The 26,562-nt window shown below is 42.6% G+C and overlaps 1 protein-coding gene across 1 annotated transcript in view; it reads right to left on the bottom strand.

Annotated features, from left to right (window-relative positions):
* Nucleotides 1-1,823: 1,823 nt before the first annotated feature.
* ELK3 (ETS transcription factor ELK3) overlaps nt 1,824-26,562 on the bottom strand; it is a 37,236-nt gene continuing 12,497 nt past the window's right edge. The window contains exons 2-5 of the mRNA XM_038154796.1: nt 21,455-21,663; nt 12,393-13,184; nt 7,325-7,447; nt 1,824-4,741 (exon numbers count right to left, since the gene is read on the bottom strand). Coding sequence (XP_038010724.1) covers nt 4,643-4,741; nt 7,325-7,447; nt 12,393-13,184; nt 21,455-21,661 — 1,221 coding nt within the window. The 5' untranslated portion in view covers nt 21,662-21,663 and the 3' untranslated portion in view covers nt 1,824-4,642. The remainder of the gene's footprint in view (nt 4,742-7,324; nt 7,448-12,392; nt 13,185-21,454; nt 21,664-26,562) is intronic.

The raw sequence follows: 26,562 nt of genomic DNA, 5'->3' as shown, positions 1-26,562 counted from the left end.
TTCAGAACTGGGATTAGAGTTCATATATTCTAGATTGGTTTTTTTAATCTCTTGTATGTGACTTTTACTGGGCAGTCCCTCTCTAAGTAACTAAGTAAAATTGGTGTGAGCGGTAAACGTGAACAATTTCCGATTATTTTTGCATGTTTTCTAAAACCCATTAACTCTAAGTTCTGTAACTTTAGAGCAAACTTAAACTGTGAATGCACACATACACACATCCTACTGTGGTAAAGAACTGCTTAATTTATTGTGCTGGCTGCATCCTTCAAGCGCACTCAAGAAGCAGGCCTGCCTGAGCGCATCACTTTCACGGCCCTCCTAATGAAATACGAGTCTTACTTGGCTCAGATGCCCTGCCTTGAAATATATTCTTTTTCCCCAGAGAGCTCTGAAGTTCCTTCATTTGTTGCAGTGGGATCTTTCTGCTGATGGAATTACCATGCCTGTGGATTGCTAACCAGGGAAAATGCTCTTCCCTGTCTCTTCTCCAGCGTGCTCCTGTAGAGCACCTCCCTCCAGGCCTTGCATGGTAGCGTCTGCGCTGTCACCTGCCCCTCCTCTTTCATACCCTGAGCTTGTTTTTTCAAAGACTGTTTTTTCCTTTCTTCACTGTCTTGTTATTTGATTTGCAGGAAGGGGTAGCTGGCCTAGAGCCATGTTAGGAATAATTAAGTTTACATTTATGCATTTGCGCTTCTTGCAGAGTGAATGTGAACTGATGGGAATCTTTCACAAAAGAACTCCAGCACATCCTAGAATCCTCTCTCCTAGGATGCTTTCTTCAAATACCAGCCCCTACCCAAGGCAGGCCACGATGCTGGTTGCTCCAGAGTCCTTGCTTGAGGTTCATTCTGCTTTTTTCATTTAAATAAATTCATACTGCATCTCACTCGTGCTGTCAGTCTCTTTGCCCTCAAGAAATAGGTTTGTACTCCATCTGTGCAGAGCACTCACACATTAATTGCTAAGAGCAGTTACAGTTTGGGGCTAAAATGCATTTTAAAAGTTGTAGTTTTCTGACGACTTTGGAGGGTTATGCTTAAATCTGAGGCCTGTGTTTGTTTATCCTACAGGATATACAGACAGTCTGAAGATCAGAGGGGAATAGAAATGCCCTTACATAAAAGAACACCTGTACTTAACTGTGCCTTTTCTAAATTCATTTGGGTGTCATGATGGCTTCTGAAGATGTTTCCTGTAGGCACGAGATCACACAGCCTTTTAATGCAGATTGTTCTGTTAGAATTAACCCTAGAGTCTTGTTGGAAAGGACCACCTTCCCTTTAAACAGAAACCTTATTGACAGTTCTTCACTTCTTTGGTAGGTATTTCCAGATGGGTAGTGAGCCTGTCTGATGAGACCAGTTTTAGTCAGACAAAACAAACCGTTCTCTCTTGACATCATGAATGTGTGTCACATCTTTTGCTATCGTTTATCACCTGTCACTGTTTTCCCCACCTTGGAAGTTTTCTTTAGAACTGAAGCTGCTTACCTGTGCCAAGGCCAAAGGTGTGCACAAGCTCTTGGCAAAGCTGCCTTGTAGCTGTGGCTCTTCTGGAAGATACTTGCTTTCCTGAAGAAACAAGGTGCAGGTAAGCCAAACATATCCTAATTGTGCACCCAGCCTGCACAGTAACTGGGAACTTCTTGTGTATTGCTGAAGCACGAATGAAGTGCAAATCTTGTAATAAATCCCCCAAGGATGATTAAATTGCAATTACTACCAAGAATACTGAAAAGAGAGTAACTCCCATTTTGTTCCTCAGGATTGTTGGGTTGGAGCTCTCCCTGCCACAGAAATATTGACACTTCCACAGTATTTATTCAAAAACATTTATTTGATTTTTCTCTACAGTTAAAAAGATACCTGTTAATAAAGTTCAGTAGATTACCAATAGAATATTTTCTTCAAAGCGTAAGGCATAACAGTCAAGTGTTTCATGTAAGTGTTAGATTTCAGAGGCTGGACTCTATTTGTATAAATACTTCCCAGTAGCAAAAATTTTTGTTCCACGTTACTGATTTAGAAGGCAGATTTTGACAGCCGATTTTTTTCAGCTGAAAAGACAACTAGCAGAAGATGTATTCTGTTGCTATTTTTACTCTCTCAAAGATGAGAAGACAGCACTTCTTCCCACTTTCTGTCTTCCATTGTTTTATTGGATTCTCTCAGATCCTTTCCAGTAATTTTTTCAAATAGCATTTTGTCCCAGAATTTTTGTTGTCTGCTATCTTTAAAAAAAGTACAAAATCATTTAAGGGCTGGAGGGTGGGAGGGAAGCTGGGGGTGTGTTAAGCCTTTTGAGAAGGAAAAAATCCACCTTATTAATAGTAAAACCTTGGAAGAAATAAAATCATGGGAATCTGGGTACTTCTAAGAATCTCTTCTCTGTCACACAGTCCCTTCTCTCATGGTCAACTGGCTTTTTGCAGGTGTAATATTCCATACCAGGATGTTTTCATCTTTTTAAACTCATAGTGAGAAACACCATCTCGATGTCGGGTTCTCCCGTTAGCTACAGTGGCACGTACAAGACATGTCTCTATGCTGCTGTTCATGCTTTATAGGTGTAAGTAGATATTCATGGGTTTTTAAAAATTAGGCAGGAGTCAGCTCTCTGTGTGAAATAATTGCCTCTCTGTAACTTGTTGAAAAATATTCCATGTACCTGGCAGGAATGCATTGGAAGAGAAATGTTCAGTCTGCAAGCCCTTGTGATTTATCTCCACTAACCTTGTCAATACCATCGGTTACACACTGCCCATTGTTCCAAACTATTCTGATTTCACTTTATATAAAATTTGCATTCACTCATAAATTTTGTGTAGGTTCATCTTCTCTTTTTGGCTCCGTGGGGTGGCACATCTTGAGCTATTGAAACGCTGAGTGGAGCAAATGACGTCCCAAGTGCTTCATTTGTTCTCCTCATGTCTGGCATTCAATTGCTGTCTTTATCAGCTGGTACCTACATGGCTACAGCAGGTTTTTATCACCGCAAGTGGAACTGTTGAGTAGTTTTTGGTTGTGCAACCCAGGAGCCTGAGGAAAATTCCTGCTGTCGTTTGTCAACCACCTCTGCCCCAAAAATGGCTTTTCAACATCAGAACTACATTAATAAAATGTTTATTTAGCACCTTTCAGGTTGAAAGATCCAAAAGCACTTCACAAATAACTACACACATCATCACTGAAATGCATCCAAGCAGAAAATCAGCAGACAACTCACTGCATACATTTCAAAAAGAACAGACCGTGGCCAGCTGCTCGGCCCGGAAGCAAAGTTGAGGTTCGAATGACCTGTCACAAACAGGGATCGGATTTGGGGTTGGCTTTTAAGGTCTCGTCTGAAAAACCGACACGGTAAAGCTGCATTCAAGCCAATTTAGCCACATCAGGAAACTGAAAATTTGCATCAGCCCTGCCAGGATTAGAGTCTGTGGTGCCAGGGAGTCTGGCCTAATCCTAACCTGACATTTAGATGACTAAACCATCCCCTCAAGGTAGAGGACATACCCAGTAAATTCAAGTTGCAAGTATATAGTAACACAGTGCTGTTTTCTCATCCAGAATTCAGCTGTTTATACATAAACATCCCACGTGTAGAGTCTCTGCCTCTTTGCAAGCACCAGGCATCAGTTTACAGACCTGTAACTTTTCCAGCTTTGGGGGAAGGGGAAATGTGACCTTCAGAGCTTGAGTAGCTACAATAGTCTTTCCAGGGAAGTAGGAGAAGGCACTTGGCACAGCTGAACAAAGCACCTGGAAATTATGGGGAATGATCCTCATTCCTTGGGAGGACAAAGATTACCTGCACTCTTTGCAGACATAATGTTGACAGTTCGTAAGAAGTATAGGCCAAATAAATCTGAGCAATGTCTCCTTTTCTACAGAAGTACTCTCAAATGCTGGAAACGTCTCATGAACATACACAGCCCCGTTCCTCCTTGTTGCAACTTGACAGAAGAACTTGGGCATAAATGTGTACATACGGCTTTGTTACTCTGAACTAAGTCTCCTGGCTGTAACGGGGATTATGTTTTCCACTTCAGCAAAGGAAAATTATAAGGCTATTTTTATACAATTTGAAAGCACCTAATACAAAGTTACATTAATACACTGCATCATATGGCCTATCTGTGGAGAAAATACTGAAATACTACCATAGGGCTGTTCAATACTAGTTTTTTTCTTTCAACTTTTTATCTTAATACTAGAAAATATATAAATCATTTACATGACTTTATGCAAAAGAAGGCACAGCCGGTTATAGTTTACACAAGCGCAATGCATAATACGCAGAAAAAGGGATTAAAAAGAAGCTTCACATCCCTAATAGATACATTGTTGCAATCCATTAAGAAAAGTACTTCATCAACAACAGAAGTGTTCAACACTTGTGAGCTATGATATAAAAAAAAATTATAATTCATTTAATGCATAACAGATTTATATATACTTTTATATATAAACACTGTTGAAAAATGCTAACATAATAAAAGTAGATTATCCATGTAATGAAAAGTGCAAACCAAAGTAATAAAGGGTTTCACAATGTCCTTCTCATGACACAGGAAAAACTAGCCCATAGGAATGAAGTGTTAAATCCACCAATACATCCTTGGTGTGATGAGGCATCATCAGGATTTCTGAGCATTTGGAGAAAGCAGTATTGGTGAAGAGGCTCTGTCCAGACTGGGGAGTGGCACTGGTATGTGACCATTTAGCAGAGTTGGAAACTGTAAGAGGCCAAAAGGTAAAAATTACTCTTTATCTCAAAACATTCAGCCCAAGAAGCCCATGGATTTAGCATTAGACACTGGCTCCAGATGGTTTCAAGAGTTGTGATGTCTATACAGTAAGACATCTACCAAATGCCTGCATCAGCCATTAGGAATGCAAGACAGAGGACAAACCCTGAATCATTTGTAAATGCATAAGGATATAAAAAATCTGTTATTGGCTGTTTTTTCAATATGAAAGTTCACATAATACATTCATCATCACCCTGGAAAACTGTACACTACAGAGCAATCTTTGCCATCCATTCTGTTTCCAAAAATATTTTTTCAGTCTACACATTATTAATTACAATACATCCTTTTTGTCTTTCTTTTATGCAGGAAAGAATTTGGCAAAAGTGAAAGTTCAGATTTAGTTTTATGGCAGAAAAAGTACAACTGGGGATACAAAGTTTGGGGAAAATTACTCTCAAGTAATTACAGTTTCTGTATTCACTCAGAAACTACAAACTAGCTCCACCATTCAGCATATGAAGCAGAACTTTTAGTCATTTATTGTCACCTGCTGCTTCAGAAGTGCTGTGCAAAAAACTTATCCAGTACAGAAGCCGTGCACTCCTAGTTCACGTGACTGCACCTTGCCTGCAGGGTGGGTATTGACCAGTTCTTAACATCTGACCTGAGAAAAAGTAAAGCATGTAGGTGGAATAAACTTGCTGCAGCATGAGGCAGGAATTATCCCAGTGGTAGATACTGATCTGGCCTCGAGGCCCAGCTCCATGAGCTGTGCTGGGTTTCTATTGGCTTGAGGAAGACAGTTGAACAACTTCAAGCATCTGGTGTATTTTTACCCCTTATCAGATCAGTCCTTGGACAGCCAACTGTGGTGTAACCACACCTTCTACATGCATATAATAACGTGCTCCTAACAAGTTTCCTCTTCCCCTCAGATGGTAGTTGGTGATACCTGTCTTCCACCACTCCGTGTAAAGCCGGGCCAAGCAGCGCGGTGCTGCAGGGCACTATGCTCCTGGTGTGGCCCAAACTGGCTGCTGTCCCTGCTTTAACCACACTAAACCTCAGGAAATGCTTCCATCACTTCTGCCAAGATTCATTAAAACACAGAACCAGAATACAAGCTCTTCCCTGGGTATGCATGGAGTGTGGGCTGACCTGTGCAGGCAGCCTGAGGAGAGCTTTACCCTGACGCCTACACTGGCTGACCCATCAGTTCTAGGTGGGCTTGGCTGGAATTCAGCTGTGGTTTTCATTTCCTATTTGCTGTTAAAATAAGGCTTTGTGCTCTACAGCTTGTCTTCATGGCCTTTGCTTGACTCAAACATCATTTATAAGGCCCTTTGAGTCTCTCAGCAGGGAAAGCCAAGGCCACTCCTCACTTTCAGTTCCCCCAGGGAATGGCCAACATGTGTCTGTACAAGCTCATTCCAGCTCTTGGCACAGGCACTTCTCAGGTGAAATGTCTGGCTGTTTCTAACCATGTATGTAAAACTAAGGTCCTGAAGGGATTAATGACTTTATCTAAACACAAATAAGGAGCCCTGAGCTCCCTATGCAGCTGGAGGTAGAAAGACTGACTATCCCAGTACCTGAGCAGCTCCTTGAGCTGACGCCCAGCCCTGGCTTTGGGCTGTCAGCCTTCCTGAAAGTTCAGAGACTAATAGAGGGTCCCTGTCTAGCAGTAGCCTTCTCCTCTGTTAGTGCTGGCCCTCCACAGCCATCAGGGTGTTCGTTCCAGGGGTGTCCTTACACCTTCAGCTGTGCAGATGGCCACTGAGTTCCTTGCCAATCAGCAGATCAACACAATTTCTTCAGTGACTTAATGAATCAGCTGTTCTGCAGCACTGCAGCTGGAGCTGCAAATACCATGCCCACTGTCTTCTTCCTGAGCCTCAGGCAATTGCTGCAGCTGAGTGCTGTGGGCATCGTGGGTTATTTAGTAACTTTTGTATTTACCACATCTCTATAAAACTTTGAGAATTTTACTCTGCCAATACTCAGGAGAGAGTGGGCACAATGCTGCCTTTCTGCCGTTACATATGGCGAGGTCATGCTCAGAGGTGTGTCCTTGGTTGAGGACACATGGATAGTTGGCAGGAGAACTGGAAATGGAGCCTTTGGGTTCAGAGAGCCTTGTCTTTCTGAATGAGAAGTAGCTCATTAGGACAAAAGGGTAAACCTACACCCACCTCACTGGGTGAGACCCGAACTGTCTTGGTTTTCCCAGAGTCCATGTTCCAGCCCTCTCCTGGCAGGTCACTGACTGGTCTGCAACTCTGAGCTCTGTTACCTGTTCTCTCCAGGGTCCAGCATTTCTTTCTCTTTCCTTCACACAACGTCTGTGTGCTTTCTGTAGCAGACACTGCCCTGTAGGTTCTGACTGTGCTGCCAAGGATTGGAAGAGGGTAAAAGTAAGCAGGCCTCTCTTTAAAAGTGCCTGTTAATGCCTGTTTTTACTTGATCTGTTTGAAAAGCTCCAGATTGATGTGAAGAGATGTTCCCACAATGTCTCTTCCGTATGTGTGTATCTAGCAATGAAACCTGTGCACTGGGAAGACCTACCTGGAACAAAGTGTTTGGTCCCTGCAGCCTGGCAGGACTCAGAGGAGCAACAGGACTGAGGCTGCTCCAGAAGTGAATGCTGGACAGCAGCGGGCTGGGGGTCAGCAATAATCCATTGGGGGTCTGCAAGACAAAAAACACACCATGATGCACAGCTCAGAGTTACAGCTCCATGCAGCACTCACCACCCCTAAAGCCTTACACAGCATCTACCGGCTGTATTGTTCAGTGAATTCAGATACACAGCAGGGTCAGCAGCAGCTGCCCATCCAGCCCTGCATCCTGTCTCTGGATACCTGCACATTTCATATTCCTTCATATGCAAATTGATTTCATTTCTGTTTGCTTAACACGATGCACAGTTATTGTTTATTTAAACCACGCTCATGGAACTGCGTAACATACAGAGTAACACCATGTGTGTCCCAGTGCCTGCCCACACCACCGAGTCTCCTTCAGAATCAGCTGAACCTTTTGAAGGGCAACAGTTCCTTGACCTGACTGCAGCTTTTGAAGCATTTCTACAATTGTATGTGGAGCTGAAAGGGTCACTCTGGCCTTTGACCAGGTTTACTCCCCTGATGGCACCTCTTTGTAAAGGAAGAGGGTTCAAGAAGCTGGCAATGCGTGGGCTGAACAGAGACAGACCGGTGTATGGGCTGGCTGCTGTCCCAGGGGGACAGCAGAGAGCACAGATAATTGTTTGAAAAGAACCAAAATGGCAAGAACTTAGAATCCAAGGCTTTTCCCAACTCCTTCCAGTGCCAAGATAGAAAGGAATTGCTGGGATTGCCCTCAGCATTCTTAAAAGCACAATTACGGGGGAGGTAGCATTAGACCACATGCAAATCTTCATTCAAATGAAGAATTATGTGAATTATTCTGTATCCAGAATAACTTTTATCATGCCAAAAAAAGAAAAAAAGCGACACTTTTGAAAAAAGTATTTGGCATAATGAGTTAATCTCACCAGTAATCTTGATGCCAATTATCAAAATCAGTCCTATTTAGCAAAGCACTTAATGGAATTTGAGTACACACTTAGCAAGCAAGCTTGTGCTTTGCTCTCTCAGTGTTCTGCTGAACTGGGGCATCCTTTTGTCCAGAGTTTAAAATATGTAAAGAGAAGACAGAAGACAGAGAATACCTGCATCTCCCTGTAGTAACCAGCAGGTGATGCATTCTGGTGCTCCCCACCAGGCCAGAAATATCAACTCCCACATAGGGCAATTGCAGCTGGGGGTCTCCCTTAGCAGCTGCTGTCACCAGGGCCCATCACACCTGCTCTCTGCCAGACCCTGCAGACAGCAGGCTCACACAGGCACTGCCACGGCTCACGTGCATTTGGAGTGTCAGGTTCATCTGCCAAGCGGTGCCCGAGGCATCGGCTGCAGTGTCTGGGACTCTGTGCAGGCACACGGGAACACAGACCTGCTGTGACAGGACTGCACTGCAGGTCACAGCAGGGTCAAACAGTTCGTTTGGCACCAGCAGAAGAGATGGGAAAGACAAGGAGCAGCAAACATTAGTTATCCTGGTGATTCTGAAAGGCTGTTTAATACAAAGACCTTGGCTGCTCTTGAATGGTTTTGCTAAGGAATCTCAGATGAAGTGGGGTTCGTGGAGAAATGTGGAGGGAAAGGACCCTGCCACCTTCACTGTGCTGAAGAACGTGAATCAGAAACACCAAACCCCATGGAAGAAACCATGTTTGTCCCAAGGAGTAATAAACCTGTGCTATCACTGGGAAAGCAAAAGGTATTGATGCAATAAATCAGCCGGCCACAGGAGTACCAGTCAAGGTTGGGCTATATCTGCATGCTAACAAAAGGGGCAAAGAGTGGGTGGAGGCCTGGCAAGGAGAAGACATCAGTCTTGATCTCATCAAGTGACAGCTCTTGTCAAAAAAAAACCAAAAAACCACTTGGCAAGCAGGCACTTGTCAAGAGTCCTTTACAAACACTCTCTTCCCAGGAGCGTGGTATTTTCATGGGGAAGGAAATCAGCAGCACCAGCAAGAGCCCCATTCCTGTGCCACATTTCAAGCTGATGCTCCACTGGCAGGCGGCTACTGGTGGAGATTTAAGAGACTGACAACACACTGAATTAGGTCAGGATAAATACTCAGATCTACTTACAGAAGAGCCTACTAACCTTAAAACCAAAGATGTAAGTAGCTAGACCCAACAACATTCAACTAAGGACACGGTACTGGGGCAACTGTACAAAGAACTCCCATGGTTAGCCTCCATTCTTTATTTTTTCTCTAAGAAGCTGCAGATATCCAGAACTCAAAGTGCAGTTCTTGAGGGGGTCTTCTGAAAATCATGAGGAAGACTTGGAGATGTTTATTCCTACCTAGATGCAGCTAAAGCAAGTCTTCAGAGAGACCTGAAAAACTGAGTTGCCCTCCATTCATCTCTGGAAGCATGCAAACAAGCCTAAAACAGTGCTAAGCAAAAGCTCATATTCTTTGATGAGCAGAGCACTAATGTCTGAAGTCCTGCCAGAACCAAGAGCCAGCCAAATGAAGCCTCCAAATCTGTTTAATATTTAATGCAAAAAGAGCACAAGGCATCCCAGGCTTGTTCTCAGTATTGCCATCAGCCAAGTATCAAAACCACCAGAGGAAACCTAAGTGTAAACAACACCACAGGACAGCCTATCCCTAAACTGCATGCAGAAATTGATGTGTCACTTCATTTTCTGCCCACATGCAGCCATGCATCTGGTATTAGATGTGGAACCCATTGGGAAGTTCCTACCTGTGAAACATCATTGTAATCTAAGCACAGGAACAGTTTCAATAGAAATAATTCACTGCACAGAGAGGATTATGTTAAGCAATGATGCTCATGGCTCCTGACTTCTGTGACAATGTGTGTAAGTATAATCTTGTCACTTCTAGCTGTTAGAAAGTAGGCAAATGCTGTCACACATAAATTTCTATTCTAATATTGATTGTGTGTATCATGTGCCCATTCACAGGATTCCACCTGAGGGTATTCCTCATGACCAGCAGGTACAGTGGAAAGCCATTTGAAACATCCTCTCAGGCAGCAGAGGACCTTCTCACAACATACATCACTCCTGGAGCAGACATCCTGTTCTGCACCTGCCCCTGGCAGCAGGTGCTTCACACTGGGATCTGATAAATCAGAGGACGTTTGAGATATGATGCATGTTCTTCCTTGGATAATGGGATGAACAGCAGATTTCCTGTCTAAATTATGGCTTTAGCTATTCTGCATTGTGATTTTACAGTGAGCTGAATACAGCTGCTATGTAGTTTTCATCTTCTATTCTTTTCTAAACACTTTTCTATAGGACAAGTGTTTAGGACGCAGGTTGCTTCTTATCCACACTAGAAAAAGAAGGCTAAAAGAGAGAATAAAAGCTATGTTGCTGTATAGCCAAAAGTTTAAATAATTAGACCCAGGAACTACCCTAAACAGATGCTATATGCCTCTTCTGTGATAGGACAACCTGCAAAAAAGATTTGTGATGGCTTTAAGTTGGGTAACACTCATCACAGCCTTAGCTATCCCTCCTGCTAAAGCAGTGCCACAATCCTCAACATAATTCCTTTCTACATGTCTCAGGGGAGTAAGTACACCAGTTCATAGTTGCATGGGAAAGTTAACTATTAAAAGAAATAATTACAAAACCAGGAAACAAATCTCTGTTCATCCTGTGGTTTGGGGGCAGCAACAGATTAAAGTGGGTTTGAAATAACTCACACTGTCATTGTGTGTGGTTGGCATCTGATGTTGTCAGATTTGCTCCCTACGAAAAAAATACTGTGGTTATACCACAGTTAGAGGATTTAACTTTGTCAATGCATCTCAGTTTTGGTTTGCCACACTTCTATTCTTCCTGCCAAACATAACTTCACTTTAAAGTTTTGTGATGTCAAAAATGACAGGTGTCAGCTCACAAGCTGCTCTTTCTTGGTGACACAACTTTGTATCTTGGTGGCTTACAGGTGTGCCTGAGCTGCACAAACTCACTCTGCAGCCAGCTGACAAGCTCAGGAGAGCAAGTGCTGTGCTGGCTGAGAGCACTTGCCAACAGTCCCTTCTGCCAGGTCCTTGTGCTGTACAGGCACCCAGTGCTGCCCACATCAAACACCTCCAACACCTTTAATCAGGGAAGAGGTGAGGGGATTCTGGATACCATGGGTCTTCTAGGCAGTCTGAAGTGAGTGAGGGCTTGTAACATGCCTTTGTCCTCATTTATTTACTGTCCAGTTTGCTACATTCAATGCCAGTATTTGCATATACTGCTACTTCAGGGCTGGGGATCTTGGGGGACATTCCACATTGGGATAATTTTATTCTTGGATTATTTTTGGTCTAATTTCGAGGTGGTATTGTAAGACAAAACTCACCAATTAACATACTGAGTCATGTCTATATGATTTTACCCTTCTGCTCTGAATTCCTAGGCTTTTTTTCATAGACTAGCTTGAAAATGAGAACTCACTGTTGATATTACCACGAATATGTTATTAGAAAGAACAAAATAACCTTCTGGTTATTCAGTAGTTCTCTGCTGAAGGGAAGCTCTGGCAAGTACTCTGTGAATTTGTACAACTTCAGAAATTTAAACTGACTTCAGAGCCTGTCTTAGAAACCACTTAATTTGCTCTGTGTTCAGAAATTAACAAAAAGGTCACACTGTCTGAATGGATTGCAACATCTAGTAGAGAAATCTAACCAAGCATCCCACATGCTCAAGTTGTGACCTGCAAAATCCCTGTGGTTTTCTTTTTAGCTTTTTCCTCTTTGTTTTGTAGATCTGGAGGCTGGTTTGAACCGATAAAGAATTCACTAATGGCTGCCCATCTCCTTATTCTTTCAGGCAGTCTGTGAACTGCGATAGCTTTTCCCACACTTAATTAGGAACAAACCCCAGGAGAAACCTACTTTCCACCCCTTGTTCAGAGCACTGCTGTGTTTCCCTCTCTCCCATATGTTGGGGTTTTCTCCCATCAGATGGTGACAGACCCACAGAACTAACACTGTTAGCCAGAAGGAGGGAATGCCTGGAGACAGGCAGGTCTTACCTGTGCAGTGAAGAAAGCTGGAGTCAGGGATCCCGAAGGAAGCGCGGGGCTGTTGAGGGCGATGGAACCAATGTCAGTGCTGGAGAGAATCATAGGTGGGGCAGAGATTTCCAAGCCTTTGGGTTTTTTAGCCTTTGGGGGAAGAGATGGGGATTTGGCCTTGGAGCCTGAGGAGAGGTTCAGAGGCTCAAGGGAATCTGTGTCGTGGCAACTGGAGTCAAGGAAGAAGCTCTTGTGTTCTGTAGGGAGGGGTGAAGTGGGAGACAGAGATGGTGATCTGGAGGAGGATGATGATGGAGATGAAATGCTGGCACTGTTGGGTAGCATTAAGGAAGATATTTTAGCTGATACTGAAGAGTTGAGGAAAGCAGAGGCAGCTGCTGTTTCAGAAGTAGAAGGCAACGACACCATGGGCCTCGTAACTTGTTTGTCTGTTTTGTTTGTCACAAATCTGATAACAGTTCGGACTTCTTCAACTGGTGTGTTTCCTTCTGACTTCTCCAGTTTTTCTGTTTTGATGGTCTTGTAAGGGTCTGGCTGGTTCTGCAGAGAGTTGATAGTGAAAGAGGAGTACAGGCCAGAGTGGATATATTCATTACGGCTTGTGCTTTTCAGTGCTGACAAGCTGTGCTTGTGCTGATCCCTGCTCTCCGAAGGCATCTTACAGTCGCTGTCCTGCAGCAAAAGGCTCTCTCTGCTGATTTCCACAGCATGTGGATCCATTTTTAAAATCTCAGGAAAGGAGACAAACTTGTATACAAATTTTTGTCCGATCACTTTCTTGATGATGTTCTGCAAATACAAAGAAGGTGCTAGAAAGATCAGCGTTTCAGAGACACCCAGTACTGCACACACAAGGGCAGGGGGCACTGCTCCCTCATAAAGCTATGCAGGTCATTTTTTTGGAGCTCCAAATGCTGATCACTCTTGGCTTATTCCAATACCTCTCTCTGGTCAGTCAGAGAGTCCACTCCTGGCTCCCCACGGTTTCCAACAAAACCACCATCACTCGGTGACAAAGACCTACTGGTGGCCTGTTTGACTTCTGCTTCCTCTGAAGCAGCTTGGGAATATTTTCTTTCCAGTAAAAGCAATTCTGCTGCCTTGTGGATTCGAGCCATGCCACCTTGCGTTCCACAATAAATCCAAACTCTTTCATTCATGCCTCCTAAAACTGACACCAACACCTGAGGATGAAGTACTCTCAATGTCTGCAAGGGACAAAACCACCTTAGCCTCCTGGCCCCAGTTATTTACCCACTGCTCCTTACCACATCAATGATCATGAACTTATGTCTGTGAAAAATGCAACCCCTTGCGTGGGCTAGAAAAGTACTTGTATCCTGCAAAATCCCCTGCACCATCTCCAGGCTAGCATTAGGCTCAGGATGCTCACTGGTGCAGGTGGAAGGTTTTCCTCAGTCTAAACCGACTATGGAAATTAATTATTGAAAAAGTCACAAACCTCTCAAAGGTTTGCAGAACCATTAATTTTTTTTTTTTCTTAAAGTATCCCCTTTACGTAAAGAACTGATTCCTTCTGAGACTTTTTATGAGCATCCTGTTTCTAGTCCTAGTGCTCCTCCTGCAAACGCAGGTTGGCTGCCTGCTCAAACACAATCCCCAAGGATATGTGAGCTCCTCCACAAAGGCACTTCATGGCACAGGCCTGGCTTAGGGACTGGAACATTTACCACCCTAAGCCAAGTGCTGCAGAATAAATGAAGAAAGATGTCCTGAGATTTCCATGCTAATTTCTCTTACTTGAAACCCCTGGTGGAGAGTTTGTTAAGTCATCTCTGAAAAACCCTTTCCAAGAGGCTTCCCTTTAGTCCAGCACATCTGCTGCACCTCCAGCTGGTATTCTGCAGACATCTGCTTTGCTGTACATATGGGAATGTAAATATTTACAGATTTTCTAAAAATCTAATTGGTTTTTCACTCTACCACAGCTTCTGACACCAATAGTGGAAACATTTGTTAAGCTGACTGAAAATAAAACAGAAAATTAAGGAAAAGATCTTTCTCACTACATAGAGACAACAAGTAGTGCTGGGTGCTTATACTGCCTGCACTACACCTTGTGTGACTTCAGTCACAAAAGCAAGGATCATTTTGTGAAAGAAGAATCTGCACTTGAGTATCAGAACCTCTTCCGTCTTTCAGCTGAGCTACTGCACTCTGTAATTCATCTGTCTGAATGTCCTGGCATTTCATTCAGGCACCTTTTTGAATACAAAACTAACCCTACAAAGAACCCTGGGATGCAGCTTTGCATCACAGGTCAGGAGCTGTGGCAAAAATAGAGAATGTTGTTTCCCAACCTGGTAACAGGGATCTGAAGCAAAGAGAAGAAATTATTTCAACAAGATCAGACTAAAGGCACAAACTGCCCTCTTCCATGCTGAATTGTACACACATCTACCTACCTGGCAGATGCTGCAGTGTCTTTTTTTACCCTCCAGAGGTTCAGGACAGTTAGCCCACAGAATTTCAGTCTGTAGGAGCTTTAATTCCCATGGCTTTGGGCTTGGCCTAGATTTTTTTTTTTCATTGCTAATTAGGTGCAACGTTGGATGATTGCACTTTTTCTGCACTCTTGATATGGCATTCATTGCGTTCCAAAGAGCAAAATCTCCAAACTATTCACATATGAAAAAAAAAACCCATCCCAACTGGATTTTTGCTTTCTTTCTTATATATATATATATATTTTTATATTTATATTTTAATTTAAAATAATGCCTCCCCTCTGCTCCTGGCAACTTTGAATTATTGTTAAATCAAGCACTAGCAACTGAGATTCTCCTTGGAAAATGTGACTCCCAGCAGAACAAGATTAAATGTATTTAAGGATTGCACTTTTACACTGATGCAGGCTTGAAACAGGGGAACATTGCTATAAAAAGCACTGAACGGACTGGTGAGTTTATACTTCCTTTGTTATTTTTAAATACAGTTATATTTTAAGAACATTGCACTGCTGCTCCTCCAACTCTGTCAGCCTGCAGCAAAGGCCCACTTAACGATGGCTGGAGATGAAAAGATTCAAGTGCAGATCCCTCAAGCACTTTGCAGGCTTCTCTTAAATGTGTAGCCTGAGGAAATCTCCACCAGCATGCAAGAGAAAATAAGGACACAAATTAATGAAGAGCCTCAGAAAGGCACTGACTTTTCCATATTCTTTTGACAAATAATTGAAGGTAAAAAGCAGCATATTTTTATCATCACCTCAGTGATCTGTCAGAATCATTCTGAGCTATGACAGTTCAAACCACAGATGACAGTGACAGGCACCACAACAAGCAGTTTGAAAGAGCAAAGAATTGTGCCTTCCTGCATCTGCAGGAAGACTAGACCACTTGCTTGGTAGCAGGAGAGTAAGTGTATGTGAACATTTTGCCCTATTTTATTGTTGTTTGGATTTTCTGTGTAAATTCCCTCATGAACAGGCTTGCAATGAGTGCTAGTGGCTGCTGGCCAGGGCTGCAGGGAGCCAGGCAGGACTGCTGGGCCCATGCAGCTGCTGCAGAGAAGAAATGAGCAACCAGGACAAGAGCAGGGGCTCCAGTCCAGCAGCTTAAAAAAAAAAATCTTATCAATAGACAGCACTCTCTGACACTCAGAGAGAGGGCAGGAGCAAGGAATGCCCCTCTTCTGTTGGCTTCTTGAACACTTTACACTTCCCCTCCTCTGCCCACAGTGTGCAAAACAGTGACTACAGCAAACGTGCCCACCCCACCCTGGGGAGAAGTGCTTGGAAAGCTGCAGGGCCTGCTGCCTGCTCCAGCAGCAATCACATCAGCTGTGCTAGGGAGCTCAGGCTCATTCACACCCCAGCACTTCAGGAACTCGCTTTATGAGCCCTTCCAAAAGCATTCATCAAGAGCCTCACCCGAGAGCTCTGAATCACCAGCTGCAGGGATGTCTCTCCTCTGGCCCTGTCTTCCACAGAGCAGCTGGCTGAGCTGGATGCCAAAGGCTCGGTGGACTGGTTCTCCCTGCAGCTTCAACTAGACTACACTGGGGAGGGGTTGTGTCAACTGTGCCTATGCACCACCATGAGTCTGTGTTTTGTTTTTATCAGCTCTGACTCCTGTTCCATGTTTGAGCCACGTAGAGCAAATGTGTAACTATACTACCAGGGTGACTGAAGCGTTTTAGTGGCTTGGCCCAAACCTGTTAGCTAGCAAGTTTGCTGGCTGCAGGAGCCACTTGGGAGACTGAGCTAGGAAAGGCGATCTACGTCCTAGTCAAACTTCAGACTTCAGACTTCATTCAGAAATGAGGGATCTCAGAAGCAGGAAGACCATTTTTCCCTCTTTCCAGGAAGTGACCTATAATCAGGATGCCCAACCAGGATCTCAAAATTTATGACAGCAGGATGAACTTGTCTGTAGGTACTAAATATCCCTAGTCCAAAAAGAAGACCAGAGCTGTAGCTACTGCTCCTAAGTCCCACCTGGATGTGTTGCAAGTTCCCTGGCTCTAAGAGTAGGAACACAGGTTATGAATCCCTTCTGGAACTCTATCCAGGCCACTTCCAGCTACTGGGACCCTTACCCAGACAGAAAGCTGCTCACACTCCAGTGTCTGAAGTACACATGCTGGCAGGAGGCACCTGTGGCAGGACGGTCTGCTCTGAAAAATGGGAGTGTGTCCACATCAGCATGTGCAGGCAGGCAGATTCTGCTAGCATCACAGGTTATGCAGCAATGCTTTCTACACTGTGTCTGTAGAAGCCAGATTTTGTAACATTTTTGATGCAGGTACAGGTGCTACTACACTGTGCACCTGTATTGACCTTCAGAAGATCAAGGCTCCCATTTAGCTGGATTTCAGTCTTTCTTCACTCACCTCCAGCTGGAAGATAAAGGCTATTTCTCTGGCTAGCATGTATGACCAGGCTCTCTGCTCTCTCTACTGCAGGTCACTGGACATCCCTTTCCTCTCACATCAAACATGAACTATTTTATGTGTCTTTTTGACGCAAGTGTTCTTGGGCTTTCTCCTCTTACTGAGTATCAAATCCTTTACTCCCATCTTGCCATATGGATAGCACTATATAACCATTTATGCCACTTCAGCCAAGCCCTTTCTTGACTTCTACAAATCACTCTTGGATGAAACTCCTTCCAGTTTTCTATAAAGGTACTTTCTAATGTCCCTTAAAGTGTTTCCTTGTAACACCTCTGACCTGCACCACTGCGTAATGTATAGTTGGTACTCCAGCACAATCACACTGCTATTGTTTCATTGTAGGATTCTATTTCCCCTGAGATGTCTTAGAGAAGACCTTCCCAAAAGTAAAATAATATTTTTCATTATCCTGAAGTATATCTTCATTTATATCCTGAAGTTCAGAAAGCACCCAAGCAAGGGACCCACGCCCAAAACAATTCTTCCATGCTTCCACCCACACTTTGACATTAAAAATACAAACTAGTAACCAGGTTACAGGGTTTGACCTGTTATGGGAGGGGAGTGAATGCATTGGCACCTCTGAATCCAGAGAGCACCTGAGAAGCCCTGTCCCTGCACTGCAATTAGCACAAAGCAGCCCATATTATTTTAATACTATAAATCATACTGCCAAGCCATCTAAACAAGTGGACAGCCATTAACTGAAACTAAAACTGAAACAGACTGAGTAGCACTCACTGAGTAAAGCCTCGGGCCACGTACTGTTCAGAGAAGATGCAAAAATATGGAATAGCTGCTCATCATAACAGTATGTGACTGTGTAATTAAAGATGCAGCATAACTCATGCAAACATTAGGGTTATCCAGGGAACTGTGATTCTTTTATTTCCTAACTTCTGAGGACTTGAATTCCACATTTCACAACTTCTACATCCTATTAATGTCAGTCTCGGCATGTAATTTCCTGGATGCACCCTCCTTCCCTCAGAAAAAAACCTCATGGGAAAAATCACTAGCTTCTCTCTTGTGGTGTCATCGCAAAATATTCATGGGGACTTTCAGTAGTCTTGAAACCCCTGGTGACTTCCAAAAGATATGTGCCATTACAGCTACCATAAAAACAAAATAACTGGACAGCCTGAGGGAAAAAAAATAAACTTATCAACCCTACTTTTATAGGTATTTTACTTCAAGCTGAAGTGCTCTGTGTGGGAACAGTGCTGAAGCATTTTCTTGCCTGAAAGCATTACAAGAGATTTCTGACCAGCAAAAGTGTGTGACACGATGGACACAAGCTGTAGGTAGAGTGCAGGATGCCTTTCCTCAGTGCTATCTGTCATCTGTGCTGCTGCTCTGTTGAGGCAATAGGGGAAAGGCATTAAATAAAATAAGGGGGAGGGGGGAAGAATTTGGGGAACAAATGAAACAGGAAATGGAGTCTTCAGATTATCTACGAACATTTAGCAACTATAATCATGGCAGCAAATTACAATCAAGACATGCCATAGTCTACATTTCCCCGGGTGCTTTTTATGTGAATTTAACATACATCTATCCATCAGCCCCAACAGCATTGCTTTCAAAGCCAGGCTAAGGAACTTGTCCTAATTGTGTTGTTTTTCTCCAGTACTGGAATTAATTTACTTTTTAGTTCAGATGAATCAGATGATGAATTTTAACAAGCCAGTGTTCCCCCCAAGCAAAAGGCTGAGCTCATAAACCCCCACTTATCCAGCAATCAGGTTTTATTTCTCCATGGTGAATAATTTCAAAGATAGACCATGAAACATTAGTTCAGTGTCAACTCTATGCAGTAGGAGCAGAGGGCAGTCCAAGAAAGGAAGGTCCAGCCCATGTGCTACCATAATTTCTAAAAAATCACTGACCCTTGTCTCAAACTCACATGCTGCCTCACTTAGGTTACAGGAAGAGAACTTCTGGTCAACAATTCCATAGTGCAAATGAAGTCTTGTCCAGAGCTCTGCCTCATCTTTCCTGCGGCCATTCCCCTATCTGCAGCTCAGTGTTTGTCTCATTTGTTCAGTGTGCATCCCATCTGCCCCAGCACCCCCAGCTGCCATTGATCATTGCACACAAGCAGGGAGGGGACAATGATCTCAGAAGGCCCCTTAAGGCTACCTCAGAGTCTAGACTGCTTTTGGGTTTATCTCACAAATTGGTGAATGGTCTAAAGCCAAAGAGAATTAAAGTCTGAGAGAGGCTCTTTCACCTGCCCAGACCTTCCCTTTTGTTCTGCAGGGGGGAAGGAAGAATGTCAAGGAGCCTTTCCTCCCTTTCTTGACTTCTTCCCTCCTGTGCTATGCAGTATAGACTGAACTGAAGGCAGAGGAAGCATTCAGGGCTGTACCCACTGTTGAGCACACCCTGCCACTCCACAAGGATTCACTATCTGCTATCTTGCACCATTCTCTCTCACACTTCAAAACCTGCAGCAAGTTGCTCTGTCCCTCTGCACTCGCCCAATAATCCACCTTTCTCCACTGTCTGGGAACCTACACATCACAAAACACTATACCCACAGAGTGAGAAGCTCCCACTGTTTCATTCTAAAGGAGTTACTCTTTCAATTTAAATAGAAATAGCCATAGGTCTGGGTTGGGGTTCAAACCCTGATTGCAGTACATGGGGGAGAAAGAACTTATCGTTCTTTCCATCTAGGAGCTATGACCTCCACTGGACTGCAGAACACCTGAAAAAATGGCCCAAATCCTTGTGCCACACTTGGATAAAACTGTCAGACAGAAAACCATCACTACAAACAGCAAGCTGTTGCCTCAGCCAGAACCCTGATGAAGAAACTGTACAGCCACTCTGGTAGATGCTGCTTGAGCAGAGACAAAACAGATGACAAAGGTGGGTGTGTGCTGGGGGCAGGGAACTGAAAACAGAACAGGAGTTAAAAAAAAAAAAAAGGTTAAGGGATAAAAGAAGGAAGAGAGTCTCAAGTAAGGAGCCATTATATTCCATTACTTCAAAGAGATCAGAGAGATCTCAAAGTGTAAGTGCTACAAATATCTTGTTCCTTGTTTTTTAAGCAATGTCTGTTCAGTCACTAACAGCATATTTGGGCTCTGCCCGGCTATGCTCTTCATGCACCAGCAGGCACTCTGTCTCCACTGATCCCAGTCAAGTTTATAACCAGAGGGGCTAGAGTCATATAATGAAGCAAGCTTCCCCATGCTGAGCAGAAGCCTTTTCAGTACTTAGTGAAGGGGATGCATCACACCAACTGCTCGGAACAGCCGCTGTACTGTCCTCACCGAATCCTTTCATGCCTTCAGTCAGGCCACCTTTGAAACATATTAAGTCAGAAAATCTGACTTCTAGTGGACAAAACATTAACATCCCTAAATCTGAAACTGAAATTTTTTTTCAGGAGAAGGAGGCCCTGTGGGTCATGGAAAGTCTGATTATCCAATTGTTCATTGTTAATTGGCAGTCAACATATTTTTTGATCACTGCATTAGATTGACTGCATAGCACTGTGCGCTTCAAGAATAAGTGCACTAGAAATATTACATGACAACAGGTCTAAGGTCAGTCCAGAAACAGTATCTACTTTCCTCTGCCTTGTGCAGGCAGCAAACATGCCCTAATTGTACTGAACACTGGCATCACTCACTGTATAATCTCATCTCACCCCCTTTTCTGAAAATCAAGATGAAAACTGGCCACTAAGCACAGCTATGAAGTTTTCCTTTTTAATATACAAAATCGATAACAGTCTTTTCTTTAATATTTAATCTTCAAGAATATAGGAAATAGTAAAACCTAATAACTTGGAATTTATATATCTTATTGAAAAATATCCATTTAAGGAGAACTAATCCTGAGAAGATCTAATATCAATTTTACTAATTGATATTAAACAATATATTCATCAGAAAAAGGGTGAGAAAACAGTCTGGAAACTCCTTGAATTTACTGGAGTCTAAAATTGAGAAATGTGAATACACATGATTTGTGTTCTACAATATTTGTATATTTGTATTCTACAATCTTTTCCTTCTACTATCTTGACTAGTTCGAGGAACTTCTGAATAACTTCCACAGAGAGGAGATATATTAACTGGTAGCATATCTGTTTTCTTAGTCTGCATGACAATAACAAAATTTACCTTGTCATAATAGTATCTGAGCGCCCGGCTCAGCTTGTCATAATTCATATTAGTTTTGTTTTTTCTGAGTCCCCACAGCTTAGCCACTTCTTCTGCCTTGAGTAGCTTGAATTCGCCATCATTAGATGTCCAGCAAATGAGGTGCTCGTGTTTCTGGTCTAGCAGCAACTGCAAGAGGAACTGCCACAGTGTGATTGCACTCTCCATACCTAGAAGGGACAAAGGAGAGCAACAGTGTGAAAAACATTTGGGAGCAGGTGTTCCACCCAACACTCATTTCAGTAACAAGATCTATGCAGGAGTCATGCTACATAATTGAGAAAAGGAAGCTACCACATCATTCACAACCTAACATCCACAAGACCTACAGGTCTTCCACTGCTTTTCCAGTATTTTCCCCACTGCTGTTCTCTGAAGGGTCACATAAAAGAGAGGAAGTATATAGAAAAGCACTGCCCACAAAGTTCACATTATACAAGGTCGCCGCCAGTTGGAGTCTTCCATTCATTGTAAGCAATCACTCTTCAAAGGAACATATAAGGCAGGGAGAAAAGGACTTAATATGACTATCCACTGAAATGATATTAAAAACCTGCTGTTTACAGTCAGGAGGAGTTTACTGGACTTGTTCAGATACATCACTGTGAAAAAGGGGAGGACAAGGGAAGACCAGAGCAACTGCCTTTGATTATAGGATCAGAAGCTACATCCCTTCCCCCTCCCACCACCCGACAACCTTTGCCTATTTTGTTTTTTTCCAGGGCCTCAAATTACTCTTGCTGCTCCTGTTTGCCAATTCAAATAGCTCAAAAGACATTATTTATTTTTTAGAAAAGCTGGAAGTTCAGTACACTTAAGCACAATAAAGTAAGCGATGTTTACCCAGAACCTCTCTTTAACAGGGATCTTTCATTATCATACATACTACTTTTATGAGAATTAGGAATATTTTTAATAGTGCTTGAGTCTCATATCTGAGGTTGGTTGAATTTTTTTTTCTCTGCTAAAGGTTGTTTGAGTATCATTTTCCTCTGCTAACTGCCTGTGCTACTGAGCCCTCCCTAGAACAAACCTTTTGCTCAGGGACTGCAATAAAAGGATAAACTGAAGGCTGGCTATATTCCAACTCAGCACAGGTGTATACACAACTTAAAAATTGGGAGCATTATTGCTGCTAACAACTTATCATTTTAATGAAGATGCAGCTAAAGTTGACCTTTTAAACTACAGAATCATTAAATGAGATTTTCACCCACCTTCAAAAACATTCCCAGCCTTAGCATGTTAACACTGGATCAAATAATTTTTTCTTATCCTCTTCTGAAACTTAACTTGGATATGTTATGTCACACAGATTTACTGCTGGTATTGATTAATTGACTATGGTGCTAATGGGGCTAATTATTACCTGACTTGCCTCTGTGCATGAAAAAAATGGTATTTTTGTCTTTGTCTAGACAAGCTCACGATTTTTAGCGCCCTCATTCATTTTGTTTCCCAATCCACTGTTGCTTGTGCCCTAGCAGATGACACGGACAGGGATGCCAGGCTCGCTGCCTGCCGCTTCCCTGGATGTGTGAACCACAAGAGGGCACAAGACTTCCAGCTATCCCCGGCATGGATCAGGACAGCGGGACGCTGCGGGAACAGCTGCCTCTTCAGGTCTGCCCCAGCAGGAAGGAAATCACCGTGCATAAGGTTCACGAGTATAAAGAGAAATAAATTGCATGAGCTACAGTAGTGTAAAGAAAGTTAATGATACTAGAGAACGCCGTCAATAGTTCTGTGGAAAAACGGGATTTGGAGCTATGTTTTGGTCCAAATAATTTTTAAGTAAGCTGGCCAAACAAGGGTTGGCAGAATCGATGATGATTTTACTATCTCTTCAAAATCCTCATTTCTCTAATTAACTGAGAGTCCCGTCTGAATGACAAAGACAAAACCACTGATGCCCCGCTGAGTGACACCAGAACTACGCAGCATTTTCAAAGGTCATTTGAGGGTCCTAGGACTGTTAGGGATCCTGGAAACAGAAGAGCCTATATGGAAGGTCTGGCACTTTCAACCGTTTGCATTTGCTTCATTGCAATTTTATACAAATCCTTTTCCACATAAAATAAGGCAAGAAAAAAAATTCATAGCTAGGATTAAATATACCTGACAGTTACTCGCTTTACAGCCTTTAAAAGTTCCTTTAAACTACACCCTCTTTGCAGACATTAGCATCTTTAACAGATTATTTACCTATAACTTCACAGATAATAAAGTGTCCTTATTAATCTGGTATCATAAATATACAGATATACATCATATATGTACATGCTTTCTAATACTTGTAAGTTTTGCAATTTACTTTGCTAAAAAGGTGTATTTATATACAATCATATTCTTCTTAAATAATTCCATTTTCTGTACATCACATATTTTGCAGCCATACCCTGCATAATTTCAACTTGCATCATACAACTCTTCCTAACAAGAAATCACAAACAGAACTTTTGTTGCTCTGGAAAATTTTAAGTACCGTATAAATATCTTTCTTCAAAATTGTACTAAAATGTGTTCCATGCTACAAAGACCTGTCAGCAGAACTTCAGCTGAGGAAAGTAAAGAGGGATGAGAATTATAGAAGAACCAATACAAATGTCACCACCATATTGTCACCCAAAACAGTGTAATACTCCTGAGACACAATTCTCTCACCCAGATCTTAAACCACAAGTTCAGCACTCATGGCCCTGAAGAGAGGTTAGGTGGAACTGAACAGCCAGCGAAGAACATTTTGCTGCAGCCTGCTCCATCCCCATTCACCTCTACCCATGAAAACTCACAGGGCAATCCACAGCTAACTTTGTACTACACTTTCCCTTATGAGCCTGTTTTCTGATGCTTATCATCTGTAAAATGTAAACAGTTCTGGATTCCATTTTATCTACTGAGCATGGCACTCAAGGTGACTCATCCATAGGCATAATGTAAAATGTATGAACAGCACAAGCCTGGGCGAGAGAATCCTACAGGAACACCCACTCCACAAACCGTACATTGCGGTGAGCAAGGAGGGGTGACTCCCATCTACTACATGAAAGGTTACTGGCACCTTTTTGGAAGTGGCTAAGTTATTCCAGCTGAGATCCATGGATAATCTCGTGGGGTCACTTCAGGTGCTGGTCCCAGGGCAGATGGCTGTGGTGGGATTAGATTTAGGCAGCTCCTCACAACTCTATCTGGCCTGACCATAAACTCTCCCAAGCTGTGGCTCTGAACACGCTTTATAAAGGACCTGTGTACCTCAGACTTCAGCATCAATGTGCTCAGTTGGTACATGCATAAATCTTCTACTGGTATGACCCAAGTCTGCCCCTACAGAAATGAGATTAAAACAGCTCAATGCTGCATTGTGCTTCATCCCTCCATCTGCCACCGAGCTCCTTATAAAGCTTCCCATATTGCTCGTACAGCAACTGTATGTATGATTCCTACAAGTGGCAAATCATGCTAATTACATTTTCAGCTGATCACTGATTGTACGGTCCTACTCTTCGAGCCACCAAACTTGAGGTGTGCAGGTCTGAGTCACACTGAATATTCACAGCTGTAACTACCTACAACAGAAGCCTTGGTCTAAGTATATATGAAGTAAAATCTCAGATTTCTTGAATTTGGTAAACTGGTGTTAATCTCATTTCCATTCTATCAAATGTGATTTGCAGGGGAATAGTTGTAGGAGGATGCTCTGCCTGGAGTCATCTCTGAGAAGGAGTTTGGAAAGTAAAGGGGTCCCTTCTGCACCCCATGACTCAGAGGGAAGACTTCTCTAATAAACTTTGTCTGAAGCTCCCATTCTGCCTATGGCAAACTCCCATTCTGCCCACAACAACAGAAAAATCTAAGATTCTGCAGTGACAGGATTTTTTAACTGATACAAAATATTTAATTTCCAAACAGGCCAACAGAAGTATTAACCTGCCTTTCTCTATGGGAACTGTTTTGGATTCCACAAGGCACTAACTGTCCCCTTGGGAGGACAGAATGGCCACACAGGGCCTAATTTGAGTGGTCAAGCAAGAGAATCACAACAGATGTACTGGATTTATTAGAAGACATGTAATTCAACCAAAAATCTGGTACCTGTATTAGAAATCATGATTAATTGCGAGGAGTTGCAGATCTTCAGAAAACATTTTATTTCATTTATTTCATTTATTTCATTTTTATTTCATTTTATTTCATTTATTCAATTCAGTGTCTTGCCTTACTTTGACAGAAAGGGTTGTTAGGATGTGGTCACTTGCTACAGTGACCACATTTCATTCAACTCATTATTAAATAGTAAGAATAAATATTCCTCTTACTTCTGTGTTCAGTACAAGATTTGAATGCAGAGCAATAAATAATACATGGGACCACATACTGAATTACATGGATTAGCAGAAAAAAATAGTTTTTAAAAACCCCTTATTTAGTAGTCACATGTATCAATGGTACAGAATGAGAAACACAACCCATGTTAGAAACATATATCCTGTGTCATGGAAAGCCCAATCAAAATTCATACAGACAAAAGAGACAATTTTTTAATCCATTAATTCTGACATATCTGATTTTGCCATCTTACCATTTTTTAAATATTTATACAATGCATTTGACAGTCAAAGATGCTTTCTAAGCCATGAAACAAAATTTGCTAGTTTGACCTGACCTAGATAGCCTAGTAATTTTACTTTGTGATCACTTCCACTACTGCTGATACAAATAATCACGGGCATAGTTAGAAGAAATTATACTTGGAAATGCTGTGTTAGACAGCAAAATGGTATTTCAGGACTGAGTTTTCTGAAAATCCATTTCTCTGGCAGCGGTGACAGGGAACCACACTGACACCATCTGCATTAGCAATTTACATTCCTCACAATGTGCTTCCCCCCACACAAACCTTAGCAACTGCATCATCAGTGTGATACAACATGCCCTCCACACACCAAATTTTAAGTTTAGGTCTGATGCCAGGAGGCAGCAAATAGAGTATCTGTGCTGATAATTCTGCTCCTATTTCAACCAAACTGAGGGACTAACAGAAATGCCTAAACTTGAAGCAGCAGCAGAGT

The sequence above is a fragment of the Motacilla alba genome, chromosome 1A, assembly GCF_015832195.1.
Source record: "Motacilla alba alba isolate MOTALB_02 chromosome 1A, Motacilla_alba_V1.0_pri, whole genome shotgun sequence".
Classification (NCBI taxonomy): Eukaryota; Metazoa; Chordata; class Aves; order Passeriformes; family Motacillidae; genus Motacilla; species Motacilla alba.
The sequence above is the reverse complement of the archived record's forward strand: the minus strand, read 5'-3'. Positions and strand labels throughout refer to the sequence as shown.